Source organism: Lepidochelys kempii, chromosome 9 (genome assembly GCF_965140285.1).
Source record: "Lepidochelys kempii isolate rLepKem1 chromosome 9, rLepKem1.hap1, whole genome shotgun sequence".
In the NCBI taxonomy this organism is placed as follows: Eukaryota; Metazoa; Chordata; order Testudines; family Cheloniidae; genus Lepidochelys; species Lepidochelys kempii.
In genome coordinates this window covers 78,752,846-78,766,246 of record NC_136388.1, presented here as the reverse complement: position 1 = coordinate 78,766,246, position 13,401 = coordinate 78,752,846, and the positions used below count along the sequence as shown (strand labels likewise).

Genomic DNA, 13,401 nt, shown 5'->3' with positions numbered 1-13,401 from the left:
TGAAAATGCCTTAGACAGACACAGATCAAGGAGGCGTGTTTCCTTCTGGGAAGCGTATTCTCTGTGGGCTACACCTTTGTGTTAAAGGTGAGGGTGGCTGCAGCATCCTGCTCTGTTTTCTCTCAAGTGACAATGGGGTGGCCTTATGTCCCATTTTGGCCAGGACAGTCCCTTTTTTAAGCCCTGTCCCGGCCATCCTGACTTGTTTGGCAAAAGTGGGCATTTGTCCTGTTTGCTCTTGCCAACAAATGCCCACTTTTGTCAAAATAGTGAGTGATGCCAGCCCCCTGCAGGGGGAAAGCAGGGTTGGGGAGGGGCGCAGGCAGGGCTTGAGCAAGCAGTGACACCAGCCTTGTGGGGGGAGCAGGCAGGGCTTGTGAGCAGCGACGTCAGCCCTGCATGGGGAGGGGAGGGGGGCTCGGGTGAGCGGTTTGGGCCCACGCACTGTCCTGTTTTCCCTTGGGGAAATGTGGACACCCTAGCTTTGCTTGTTCCCTCCTACAGGAAGTGGCACACGGACCTACTGCGAGGGGCTTGCCTGTTGGTCTCCATGTCACTGGAACATGAAAAACTGCAGGTGGAAGGAGGGGTCAGGGCCGTGGTGTTAACATCTCAGTATCTGATTGAACCGTGTGGGTTGGGTCAGTCCAAAGTGACCCACGTCTGCAGAGCTGATCTCAGGTAAAGGCCTTTTACTCTGTTTCTTGCCAAATGCTGGTCCAGTGTGAGATGTGATCTGAGCACAGACTGGGAATGAGGAAGCTGTGGGTACCAATGCTGGCTCCGACAGTGACTCACTGTGACCTCTCTGGTCTGCACAATGGGGAGCATACACACTTACTTGCAGGGGGGCTGGGAGGTGTAATTAGTTTCCGCACGGTGCCGTATACATACAGTCATTGCTAGCACTCCCTACCCCTCCATCAATTATCATTTATTATTTAACACCTCCCCCACACAAGCACACTAGATGGCTCACAGGCAGGTAAATTATTAGTTGCGCTGCAGTAACACCAAGGAATCATGGGCCAGGACCCATTGTGCTAGGCACTATCCAAACCGAGAACACAAAGATGATCCCTGCCCCAAAGAGCTTACAATCTAAGTTCAACATGGTGCAGCAAAACACAAGTGTGGGAGTGGTGGAGGCTGGAGAAGGGTTGCAACCTAGGGTAAGAAGGATGGTCTAGGGATAGGGCACTGGCCTAGGACCCAGGAGATCTACATCCATTCCCAGCTCAGACACGGCCTTCATGTGTGACCTTAATTACCCTGTCCCTCATCTGTAAACTGGGGGTGTTGCTTCCCTAGGTCACATGGATAAAATCCATGTCATGGCTGAGAGACACTCACTCGGCTACTACCATAGTCTATGTAGAAAATAGGAAGATTGCGTGGCTTCTCAGCCTCTTCTAGAGGAATATGACTGGTGAGAGAGAGGCCTTGTGACCCAGCTCAGAAGGGGAAGTTTAGTAGATTGCACAGAGATGGTGGTGGGAGGAATGGGGCCTCGAGGCCACTCCTGCACTGCCAAAGTGATCTGAAGGATGGAAAGTAGGAGGGGTCAGAGTTATGTAGGACCTCAAAGGTGACAGGGGTATCCTCTAGCAATTTGGTTTACCCCAGCAGGTCCCCAGGGAGCTGGCCAGACAAGTTACTGCTGGGTCACAGCTTCCAGTCTGTCCAAGATCACTATTGATCCACAGTCATTCCCATCAGATGGCTGTCCAGGTGCCTGTGTGTAACATGCTGGTGATCCCAGTCCAATTCCTTGGAGGCTGCTGGCATCCCATAGTATCACTGGTAGGAGTCCCTCCAGGTTGGGATGAGATACACTGGCAGGCTGCAGTGTTAGGGGCTCATGTGTCTCTGTTGGGAGTGCTAATTGTACCACATATCTGGGAAAAACAAGACCCTCTGCATTATCCCTTAATTTTCTGCAGCAAACTAGACTAGGGTGGAGCAGCCTTAGCTAGGAAAGGGAGCCAGTGCAGCGTTCAGTCTTGCTTTATAATCATGCCCATGCCTTGCATGGCATATGCAGTGTGGGAGAATGGGGAAGGGAATATTCCCTATGATGTCTGCTGGTGCTTGCTCACACTGCCCCAGAGCATGTATGTTGATAGTCCCTTTTATCCTGAAATGGGCCCTGCTGTTCATGAAAAAACATATTATTCTCCAGCATTTGACAATGGCTTCTTCTCTGTGCTGTTGTCTCTCCAGGGGCCGGTCTCCCGAGTGGTACAGCAAGGTCTTTGGACAACTTTGTGCCATGGAGCTGGCAAGGATACGAGAGTCTTTCTCAGTGCTTAACCCATGTGGCCCTGAGACAAAGATCTGAGGAGACTGGAAGATGCTCGCTCCTGTTTGATCATGAACCTCCCAGACAACGTGGGGTGGAGCATGGAGAGGGAACATGGCCATCAGCAGGCTGTTGGCATCTGGTTGGGTGGGGGCAGTGCCTTTCCAGGCACCTGAGCATGAGCCTTCCTTTGAACCAACCACCAACCCTGAACGAGCCAATTGTTTTTTCCATCTTTGTGTGATCCCTTTTCTCTTACACACCAGGGACCTTCAGAGCTGTGCCCAGCGACATGCCCTCCTGGGCACCAGGGGCCAAACGGAAGCCATCATTTCCTGCTTCCAGAATGCCCGTTGCTGGTTGGAAGGCAGCGAGTCTCCGCCCTAAAGCTCTGAAGAGCAGCTTTGCAGAAACGAACCAGTGTGCTGCTTGTGGGACAGCTCTCTCCAGCAATCGCCCGCCCACCCTGGGGAGAGTGGGGCTGGGGAGTCCATACAGCAGGCTGAGCTGTGAAGCAACTGGACCAGAGTCAGACCCATTAACCCCCTTTGCCAAACTGACCATGGGCTCACTCTCTCAGCCCAGGTGCTGGACTCAGCCACAAGAGTGATGGTGCTTGAAGTGACCAAGGATGATGCTGATGTGTAGGAGAAGTGAGAGACGGCGGAGCTGGTGCAGTGTCTGTATGGCCGGGTGTGGTGTTAGGAGGAGCATCTGCTGGGGATGTTACAGTGTGTGTGAGCTGTACCTAGCAGCGTGGCGTACAGGCAATCGTAGTCTGAGGAGCTGGTTAATGTCAGATGGATGCTGTTGTTATTTTGGTTTATAATTAATGACTGCCATGTGTTGAATGGCAAAAAGGAAGCTATTTTACTCTGGGTGCTGAATTTCACTGGGGAAGGAACTCCAGGTCAGTGCTTTCTACTTGATCAGACACAGGGAATCTCTAGCACCCCTGTTTTTAGAACAGGGCCATGTGGACCGATGAATGAGGGTGCAAATGCTTTGCTAACCAGGGGCCCAGTCCTAATCCCCATTGAATCCAGTGGGAGCTTAGCCATTCATTTTAATGAATTGGATCAGATCTGAGTTTGATGAGTCCAAATTCCAAAGCATACACCCTTGTCCTTGTATCTGTGTGTCAGCTGTACATGGAGAGTTGCCATTACAAGGCTGGGGGTGAGACCAAAATGGCACAGTGCAGCTCCCTGATCCCCCTTTGGCTGGGTTTAGTAAGCATCAAGGTACTCCGAGGGTCAGAGTTCCATTTGCCTTGGGGTGTGGGGGAGGTGAAGAACACCCCCTCCATTACATGAAGACACCCTAAAAATGTATCATCCTGCTGGCAAACTATAGCCTGCATGCAGGGGAGGTTTAATAGCGTTGGCCAATGAGGTGTGACCAGAGGGAGTGCAGGGGGCCTGGTCTCATAACTCCACTGTGCAGAGTCTGCTTCCACTAAGAGAGTAATGTGAGTTGCCCCAAACTATTCTACATTAGTACCATTTTAGTCAACCAGATGGGCAGGGATTGGGTTAGTACAGTCTAGTTTGCTCATATTGTTATGGACACTTGATCTCCCCTTAATTCCCTCCCCCCAGAGAAGCAGTGCTCGCTGCACTGCAGAGGGGAGGGAAAGGCAACGCCATAACTCTTGATCCAAGGATCCCACTTCTGTGATTGTGTCACTCCCCCACTTTCCCTCCAAGCTCAAAAACAATCTGACCATGACATGCACTTGACGGGGTTTCTTTTTTAACCAGAGACCCAAACAACTGGACATTGTTCCAATTGGAAGGCAACAAAACCCACTGGCAGTAGAAATTGTCAGTTTCCCCAGTAACAAACTTTCCCTCTTCCTAGTGCACACCAGCTATATTCTGTTTGTGTTTGGTTTTGTATAACTAACGTTTGGGACTGATTCTTGCCTCATTTTTTTATGTTTCTTTTTCTATCTATAAATACTGTACAGTTGGAATATTAATATATAACTCAGGCGGTAAGAGCTTGGTGCTAGATGTTGAACACCAGAGCGATGTGTGTTTTCTATTTAAGGGACTTCTTTTTTGTATCAGATGCAGCCGCTGCAGATTGTCTGACTTCAAAGGGGGCAGCGGTTTCCCCACCGTGTAATAATAAAGTACTAATGGCATCCGCTGGCTGATGATGAAACCTTGATGGACCCTTACTGCTGAGGTCTGTGCTTCCTTCTTACCCAGCACCAGTCTGACACAGGTTCCAGGGCTGTAGAGCGGGGGTTTGAAGCCACCTGACCACAGCCCCGTGTCATGACAGAATGAGGCGCAGTGTGTAATTCATTAGTGTTTTGTAAAGCATGTGGCAGGCAAAAAGAAATGGACAAGGGCTATTATTATTATTATTGCTGCAGTTGGGGGGCAGTTGCTATGGGTCTCACACAAGTTAGCTTCACACCTATCAGAGGACCCTTCCCGTTGCTCCCAAACAATCTGATTTTCCCCGTTGACTTTCCCTCTGGCCCCAGAGTACAAATGGCCAGCCCTCCTTTCTATTCCTCTGAGCTGCTGGCAGGGGCTGGGCTGTCCTTCCTCCAGATTCCCTGCCTGGCTCAGCATCAGGCTCTGATCAGCACCAACTGAGACAGCAAGGACCCTAGGGTGGACTGACGGAGTAGGCAGTGTGTTTGCTAAGCAATGGAAATTCCTTCTGGGCCCAGGCTGCCAGTATGCTAACAGGAACAAGGCTGGTGTTATCTGAACTGCTGGCCTCACAGGAGGGCTGAAAGGAGTTAGGGGCGGAGGACAGACTGGCAAGCAGTGCATTAAATGGTCATATCCATGCCTCAAGGGGTGGGTCGGCCTGTCAATTTAAGGCCTCCATGTGTTAATCTCATTCTCTCAAAGCCCCACTGTTCTTGGCAGCTAATGCAGAGTTTCATCGAGCTCACAGAGTGGTACCCTCTGGGTTTGTAGCCTACCTGGAGCCCTGCACTGTTGTCCACAGCTACCAGCTGCCCCCATCACTTAGCACAAGATGTGTACGAACATAGCCCTCCAGAAGAATCACAGTGTCATTAAGCAGCATTTCTGATGCACTCTCCCCGACCCCCTTTTCTTTCCTCCTCCCTGCTACCAGCACTTGGTATCTACCTGGTCACCTGCCCAGGGCTCCTACCCTGCAGCTGCAAGTGCCTTGGCTTCAACCAGATGCTAGCTCCTCCCAAAGGAGCTGTGGCATCCAACACGCAAAACTAGGGCAGACGGTTTCTGGGTTCTCTGAGAGTAGAAGCACAGCCCGTCTCTCCTGCTCGCTGTTCTGTGCACCTCACACACCCCAGTGCAGGGGGTAACGCACATGGAGGTGGCTCCCTTGGGACTCCAGGCCATAGTCACAATGTGCAGCATGCTGTGGTCCTAAGGCTGTGCCCAAAGAGAACCCCAGCGAGCTGAGAGCTGTTAACTTTCAATCCCTTGCTCTGTTCCTTCTCCCCGCCCCACCGCAGAGCGAGCCGTGCCCCAAGAGCCTGCTGCTCCAGCGCTGGGATCATTCCAAAACCAAACAGGGGATGTCAGTAACTCCGGCCCTGGGGGTGGCTGAAACAAACTCCACTGGATCTTGGCCACCAGTGGAGCTCGGGGTGGTACGCCCTGCCAGGTTATTCTCACCTGGGATTGGGGGTGGGGCTAGCCAGCCCACGCAGCGTATGGCAGGGAGACAGAACTGCTATTGCCAAGGCAGAGCCCAGCCACCCCCTGGAGAAGGGCAATTCTTGCCTCCTTCCCAGGAGTAAATCAGAGAGCAGCAGAGGCTAGGGAAGGAACACCAACCGGCCCCCCGGGTTGCTATTTTACTGCTGGCAGCAGTTCCCTAGGAATGGTTTGGGGCACAGGCTGCATTAGCCCTGGGGAGTTGGTGCCTCAGTTGCAAGGATTCATTTTCTAAAGGTGCGAGCCCAGGTATGACTGGAGAACAGGGCGTGGCCGTGAGTCCCTGCTGAACATAGTGGCTGGGGTAGCAGGCTCTGAATGGGGACACCTGCCCTGAACACAGGCCTAGCGGTCAGGGTGGTGTAGGAAGTATCAGGGGACAGCACCACCTTCTTTTCCTTGTGCAGCATTTCACCCACAATAGCAGCTGCTGCCTGGGTCCCACAGCCAAGTCTTCCCCAAGGGCTGAGGGCAGCCTCAATAGTTCATCACTCCACCTGGCAGAACCAGTGGCCCACAACTTTCGCCAGGATCACGCTGGCATCTGCTCGAGCTGCCTCTGGCCCCAAATCAAAGCGCTGAAGGCTTCTCATCCCACCTTCCTTCTCCTGGACCCAGACTTGCTTCCGGCAATGCAGAAAACACCTCCCTGGGGCTCTGCAGTGGGGGCAGCGGTTTCAAAGGCTGCTGCAGCAGCTGCCCCTGCGGCTTCTCTCCAGGGCGAAGGGGCAGGGAGCTACAAGGACCATGCAACAGAGGCAGAGGGTTAGGATGAAATACAACATCCCTTTCACAGCAGCTGGTTAATCCTTGTGCTGAACCAGCATCAGCTAAACCCACAGCCCCAAAGTGCTGACGCACAGCAATGAGCCTGCATGGGGCAGGCAGCATTCCAGTGCTTTCAACCGTGGGGCACACGAGCGGAGTTCAGGCCCCATCTGCTATCTGTGACCATTTCGTCTGTAGCTCTCTATATAATACCAGTTGGAAAGTGGTAGCAGCTCCCCTTTGGCATCTTCTGCCCCCACGATGGCTATCATTGGGGCGGGCAATGAACCAGCCAGGGGAGGCTCCTGGGGATGACAGAGACATGGTCCTTCATAGCTACATGCATGAAGCAGAGAGGCCTTTCACCAATCCCAGGCTAAGCTGCTGGGGACTGTCAGGAGCTGCTGGTGTGTATGGATACCAGGGTAAAGCTCTTTCTGGACTCTTCTGGGTCCTGAAGTGACAACTGCTGCAGCTGCTTCTTCTGCAAATACAGCTTGAGCTTCTCCTGGAAGGGGGTGGTGGTCATGGTGTACAGAATGGGGTTCAAGGCACTGTTGATGGGCAGGATGAAAATGACCACCCAAGACGTCACGGTGTCTGTTCCAATAAGGAGAGTATGTTAGTAATCATGGGGGTTGGTTGCCCACTTCCTAGGAAATAATTCAGCCAGAGGCTTTTAGCCTGGAGCCTCAGGGCCACAGTCTGCTCTCAGACACACAGGCATAAAGCCAGAAGAACCCCATTTAAGTCAGAGCTACTCCAGATCTCACACCTACGTGAGTGCAGAGGCTGGCTCTCCCCAGGCATGAGTGGTAGCTGACAATGCACAGCCTCTCTAGCCGGTCTGCAGGCTGCGATTGGTTTTGTGATGTGAGCAAACAGGGACCAGGATGGGAGAGGCACCAAACTCATTACCACCTGTGAGCTGAGCTGGGATTCAAACCCAGGGCGCCAAAGCTCAAAGAAAAATGCATTAACCTGCTCGGACACCTCTAGTACTGAACACATTACACACTGAGGAGGATCATTTATAGACACGTCACCCCATTGTGCAATAAGAGGCTCTCAGCTAAAGGACATTTACAGCAAGGGGCTGAATTACTCAGGCATAATGGGGGAGAGCTAAGGATCTAGGGCGAGTGCAACTCCCATCTCTGGGCTGAATTCAGCGGTGACACATGGCAGAGAAAGTAACACACTGGGTGTACTTTGATCACAAAGCAAGTGCTGATGTAACTTCCACCTATCTGGTGTTCAGCAGGGGTGCAAACCAGGTGTGCCTTGCACACTGAGCTGGGAGTGTGCATGGCAGGAAAAGCCACTAAAGGAGGTCAGTGAGATCAACTGCTCCCACTCCGTTCCCTTCCCCCCCCCGCCGCCATCGCATACTCTCTCTCTCTCTCACCTTTACCTAGCTTGCCCCATCCCCAGCATATCTGCAATCAAATTCAGCCATGAGAAAGCAGACTCAACTCCCCACATCACAGGAGGCTGCCCCTACCCACCACAGACCTGGGCCTAGAGACTGAACCTCTGCTTCCCCAGCCCCAGCCTCTCTGAGCTGCAGGCTGGGAGCCAGCTCCAATGCACTGGCAGGCCAGAACTGGAGAGGAACCTGCCTAGACTCCAGGGCATCTCTGTATGGGAAGATGAGGCTGGTGGCAAGAGGCTGTCAACTAACAGGAGATGGAAGGTGCTGCCTGGGCTCAGCAGGGGGCCAAGAAACAGAAGTGACGTGAGTTTGTCTGGCTTTCGTCTCTCAGCTTTCACCTCTCAGGGTTGGAGCATTTTGAGCATGGGTGTCAGAAGCTGCAGGCCAGCTCTGCACAGATTTCGGGCCTAATGAGGTGCCCCCTGCTGTAAGCAGGAGGGATTGCATTGGCAAGATGGGGTAGTATGAAACCGGTAAGAGGCCAGGATTAGCATGGCATTTGTTGTACAGCTTCATTATAATGCAGGTGCTCTGGGGTGCCTACTCAGTGCATGAGGGACACCTGCAGGGAGCCACCACATGGCACTGCTCTGCATATCAAGGCCTCTCTGTACAGAAAGGCTGATGCTGGCGTGGGCCCCGGCTTAGCCAGGTCAGTCACCTGGTATTTCCACTTGCAGCAGGGAGAGAAGCTTCAGGAGGAAGATGGGGATCCAGCAGAGGGCGTCAGTGAAGACGATGAAGAAGAATCTCTTGGCGATGGCCACTTCCCTGGAGAAGACACTGCGCTCAGCCGTCTTGGTGGCTGTGGTGTGGATGGAGTAGAACATGCTGGTGTAGGCGAACACGATGGTGATGAAGGCAATGAGGTTCAGACCTGGGCGGGGGACGGACGGACACGAAAACCAGCCATGAGTGTGTCAGAGAGCCAGCCCTTCTAATGAAGCAGCCTCTTAGGGCCAATGACCCCTTTCTTCCCCAAGGGAGCAGTGAGAGCCACGTGGACACAGCCAACCTGAGCCGTAATGTGATTAAACAGTAGGCTTCTGCCCCGCTAACATAACAGGCGAGCTTTGGTGAAGCACTCAAGGGCAGCAGCCCCACTCATTGCCCCACCTGCTCCTCAGATGTGTCTGCACCGTGCTAATCTTCTAGCCCTTGCGTGCATGAGGCCCTGGTCTCCTAGGGTCTGAGTCTGGCCCTGCTCTCCCAGGAGTGCTTTGGCTGGAGGTGGCCTCGGGCCTGTGGAGTGGCAGGAGGTTTGTTAAGCCACTTTCCCTCTACTGCAGTAACAAGCAGGCGAGCAGTGATTTATAACAGGGTCTGCCTTAGAGCTCCTGGATCTACACACCGATACTCAGCATCTCCCTGACGCTGGCACTGCATGGCTGCACACCCTCAGCTCTGCTGCCACAGGCATGGATGTGTGCCGTGCCTTTCCTTACACCACCCCTCCCACGGAGAGCACGGAAATGCACCAGGCTTGGGGGCCTTGTGGGACCACGAAGGGGTCAAGAGGGCAGGCCAAAAAAAATCCAACGTTTTGCATAATGTTTCTCATCAGCCTTCGGGTGTGTACCGGGGCCAACATGCTACCAGCCCTAAGGGGCAAACTTCCCTGGTCCCCTGGCAGCAATGTTCCTTAAGGGGCTAGTTTGCTGATTGCTCTCCCCCACTCTCCCTTCATCTCTAGCAACAGCAACAGCATCCTATCTGCCCTCCCTTCCCCACACACCTAGGGCTGCTGCTTTCCTTAGCTGTGCGGGATCAACCCTATTTCAGCCCCTGGCACCCTGGTTGCAGATTGAACTGAGCCAGATGATAACAACAAGCAGCAGCCTGTTGATGGAATCATGTGACCAATCACCGTCAGCTGTCCTGCTGCGGCCCCTATCACTGCAGGGCCTGAGCATCTCCTGCTGTAATGCATTTATCCTCACAGCAGCCCTGTGAGGTGTGGTATCCCCGTTGGAGACAGGGAACAGAGGCACAGAGAGACTAAGCAATTTGCCCAAGGTCACACAGGCCCCTGTGGTGCAGCAAAAAAATTGACCTTGTGTGTCCCAAGCTAGCACCGGGCCCACTGGACCATCCTGCCTCTCACTGCACCTTTCCATTATGCTGACTTTCCTGTTTGACTCTGGGGCAGAGCACACATCAGGGAAAGCAAGTTCCAGACCCCTGTCTACAGCTGCATGGTGCCTACCATCCCCAAGGCTTGGTGGTGCTGCTGTAGCGGAGCAGTCATGCCCCATGTCCTGATGATTCCTTACCCAGAAATATCCCAGTGGAGTAGCCCCTGGCTCCTGGTCTCTCCGTCTCGTCGGACTGGAGTGGGAAACACATCCCGTTCCTCCCATAGTAGTCCCCAAAGGACTCCTTGCACCAGAAGGGGACAAGGGTGAGAGAAAAGCCCAACAACCAGATGACGACCAGCATGGAGAGGGTCTGCTTCTTGCCCGCCCCATAATGGCTGAATGGGAAGACGATGCAGAGGTACTTCTCCAGGGTCATGTACGTCAGCAGCAGGACAGACACCTCCGAGGACAGCATAGCCAGGCTGCCTACCAGCTGGCACTGGATGCTTGCCATCCACACCTGGGCGTGCTTGTTGTACTCGCCGGAGAACTTGAGATCAAAGGCTCCAATGAAGAAGAGATAGATTCCCATCAGACAATCTGCACCTGGGACGGAGACAATGGTGGAGCATCAACCCACGAGGGTAACCCTTGGCAACAGGCCCATAGGCGCAATAAGCCCTTATACAGCTGCTGTTAACAGAAGGCCAAATGTTGCCCTTGGACGGATGGACGGACACACGGACGCACGCACGGACACACGCTCTTGCCTGACATCATCCTAGCCAGCCCCTCCATCCCCACTCCTGACTCACAGCAGAGTGATTTGATGGCCATGGTGTGCTGGCTGTTCTCCATGACAACGAAGGACCTCATGAAGATGACAAAGAGGTTCCCAAAGCAGGTGACACATGCGATGACCCAGACGAAGACCCTGAGGATGATGTTGGCCAGGAGGTTCTCGAAGGAGGAGATGCCATCGGTGTTGGGCTTGCAGCTGCGCACGTGCGGAGAGTAGCTGCAGTATTGGAACTTCTTAAAGTAGCTGCCAGACAAAGGGATATGGCCTGCCTTAGATCCATGCCCAGGCCTGGGGCTCCGTCCCGAGAGGCTAACTTGGGAAGAGGCTTGCCCGCCTGGCACAGAGCCTCATGCACCTCCCCAATCTCATCCCCTTGTGCTCCTCCTTCCTCTCCCCACCTCACCTCTCCCAAACAGTCTCCATGCCCTTCTCCTTCCATTTCCTGAGCCACTCTTTTCATCTCCTTGGAGCAGATTCAGTCTAAACGGATCATAAATGTCTAAACACCGAGTGAGATGTGCCAGCATGGGCGAGGGGAACAGGGCAGGAGCTGGGAACGTGTCAGCAGAGCTCGCCATGGATGAGCACCAAGGACTTTGCAAGGCTCTAGCCAGCATATACAGCCCTTTAGGCTCACGAGCACTGAACCCCCTCAGGATCAAGGATGGGGTTGAAAATCGCAGGCCATCCCTTAAGGGGGAGTGATGGCTCTGCACCACCCATGGGCCAATTTCCTTGTTTGGGATGCCCACGTTTGTACAAGATCACAACTGCTTTTTATCCCAAAATGCAAGGTCAACGTGTAAGCAATCGCCCTCACCGTGCATCCTGACCCCAGTTCAGCAATGCACTTAGGCATCTGCAGAACTTTAAGCATGTACCTAAGTGCTTTGTTGAATCATGTACTATGTAATGATGCATTTTAATCAATAACTATTCAGTACTTTAAACTAATGTGTACAGAGATTCCCTCCAACTCAGGACCTCTATCAAAATACAACATTTCAAAATCAATCCATCATTAAAACCTTTAAAATTCCAGTAACAGGGATTCACATTTTATCCAAGGGTTATTTCATATAAATCCTGTCTTTTAAAACCTCATAAAAGTAATCCTATATCAGCTTAGCAAAACTCTGCATTTTAAAAGGACAGCAAACTTCAAAGCAAGGCTCATTTCAGTTCTAATTTTACACTTAAAGGGGGGAGAAAATGATGTCCTTTGCTATCGCTCATTAACATTACCCAGGTTTTTAATCGAAACAGAGCAATGACAGAAAGTGAAATGTACAGTTACCTTGCACTGTGTATGCTTAAACATTTACAATTGGAGAAAACTAACTGCTTTGTTCTCTGCAAGAAAAGACAAAGCAGCTCACAGCTGGCTGGTTAGTGAAATTTGCCCCCATTTTCCAAGATGCCTGTCCAGTTTGTGTATCAATACATCAGTCTTGTTCTTAACTCCTTATGCCCAAGCAGTGTGCCAAAAGGACCACTCATTTGGGTTATTTAGCAGTTGTTTGCAGAGAACTAAACAACAGCTTTATATTATCTGGCCTGAAAACGTCCCTTTTTCAGTTTCACTGTCAACTATAATCTAACTCTATAACCTTCACAGCTACACATCATTACACAAACACACACACGGATTAATGCTGGATAAAACACCTTTAAATATTGTGGCATTTGTATGTCCCCAGACCTGGAACTTGTTCCCCCATCTCTCTTGGCACACAGACTGTGGCTGCTCTAAACTAAGCCTTGTTGGCTATGACCCTCGAGAGGCCTTTCTGCCAGCTAGGGATTCCCAGAAAGCAGTGTCTTGATCCTGCCACACCCTCTGTGTGGGGTGCCATAGGAATATCTATCTGGGGAGATCCAGCTGTTTTCTGGTCATGGCAGAAGGACATATCAACTGAGGATTGAGCAGGGGTTGTTTAATTTTTCCTGGCACTAACTTCTACCACTGCAACAGAAGCTCCCCCTCCCAATCCTTTTCCCCACTCCCAAGTACTCACATGTGAGACAGATTGGTGAGTTTCTGGAACATGCGGGTCTGGACATTGGGGATCTCCAGACCTTCAATACTCCTGTAAAAATCAATGCAACAGAAGACATGAGCTAGGTTGGCTCTCCACCTGGCCTGAGGCGACAGGCTCAAGGGGCCTGAGGGGAGGCAGAGCTATTCAGTGTATTCAGTGTCTGTGCTGCTGTTCACACTTACAGAGAGCGCAGGTGGGGCAGGCTGTCAAATTGGTTGGCAAAGATCTGCCTCAGGGGGTTGTAGGAAATATTCCTGCAAATGGAAAAAACAGAGTCTTTCTTCCTAG

At 52.2% G+C, this 13,401-nt stretch overlaps 2 protein-coding genes across 8 annotated transcripts in view; one reads left to right on the top strand and one right to left on the bottom strand.

The window, feature by feature from the left end:
* STARD8 (StAR related lipid transfer domain containing 8) overlaps positions 1 to 4,474 on the top strand; it is a 142,100-nt gene extending 137,626 nt beyond the window's left edge. For all 7 annotated transcript variants that reach the window (XM_073360982.2, XM_073360983.2, XM_073360989.2 and 4 more), the window contains 2 exons: positions 505 to 681; positions 2,224 to 4,474. In XM_073360982.2, coding sequence (XP_073217083.2) covers positions 505 to 681; positions 2,224 to 2,341 — 295 coding nt within the window. In that variant the 3' untranslated portion in view covers positions 2,342 to 4,474. The remainder of the gene's footprint in view (positions 1 to 504; positions 682 to 2,223) is intronic.
* Positions 4,475 to 4,655: 181 nt separating this feature from the next.
* Positions 4,656 to 13,401, bottom strand: part of LOC140916823 (relaxin receptor 1) — a 26,379-nt gene continuing 17,633 nt past the window's right edge. The window contains exons 12-17 of the mRNA XM_073358711.2: positions 13,296 to 13,367; positions 13,090 to 13,161; positions 11,085 to 11,314; positions 10,465 to 10,875; positions 8,853 to 9,068; positions 4,656 to 7,356 (exon numbers count right to left, since the gene is read on the bottom strand). Coding sequence (XP_073214812.1) covers positions 7,151 to 7,356; positions 8,853 to 9,068; positions 10,465 to 10,875; positions 11,085 to 11,314; positions 13,090 to 13,161; positions 13,296 to 13,367 — 1,207 coding nt within the window. The 3' untranslated portion in view covers positions 4,656 to 7,150. The remainder of the gene's footprint in view (positions 7,357 to 8,852; positions 9,069 to 10,464; positions 10,876 to 11,084; positions 11,315 to 13,089; positions 13,162 to 13,295; positions 13,368 to 13,401) is intronic.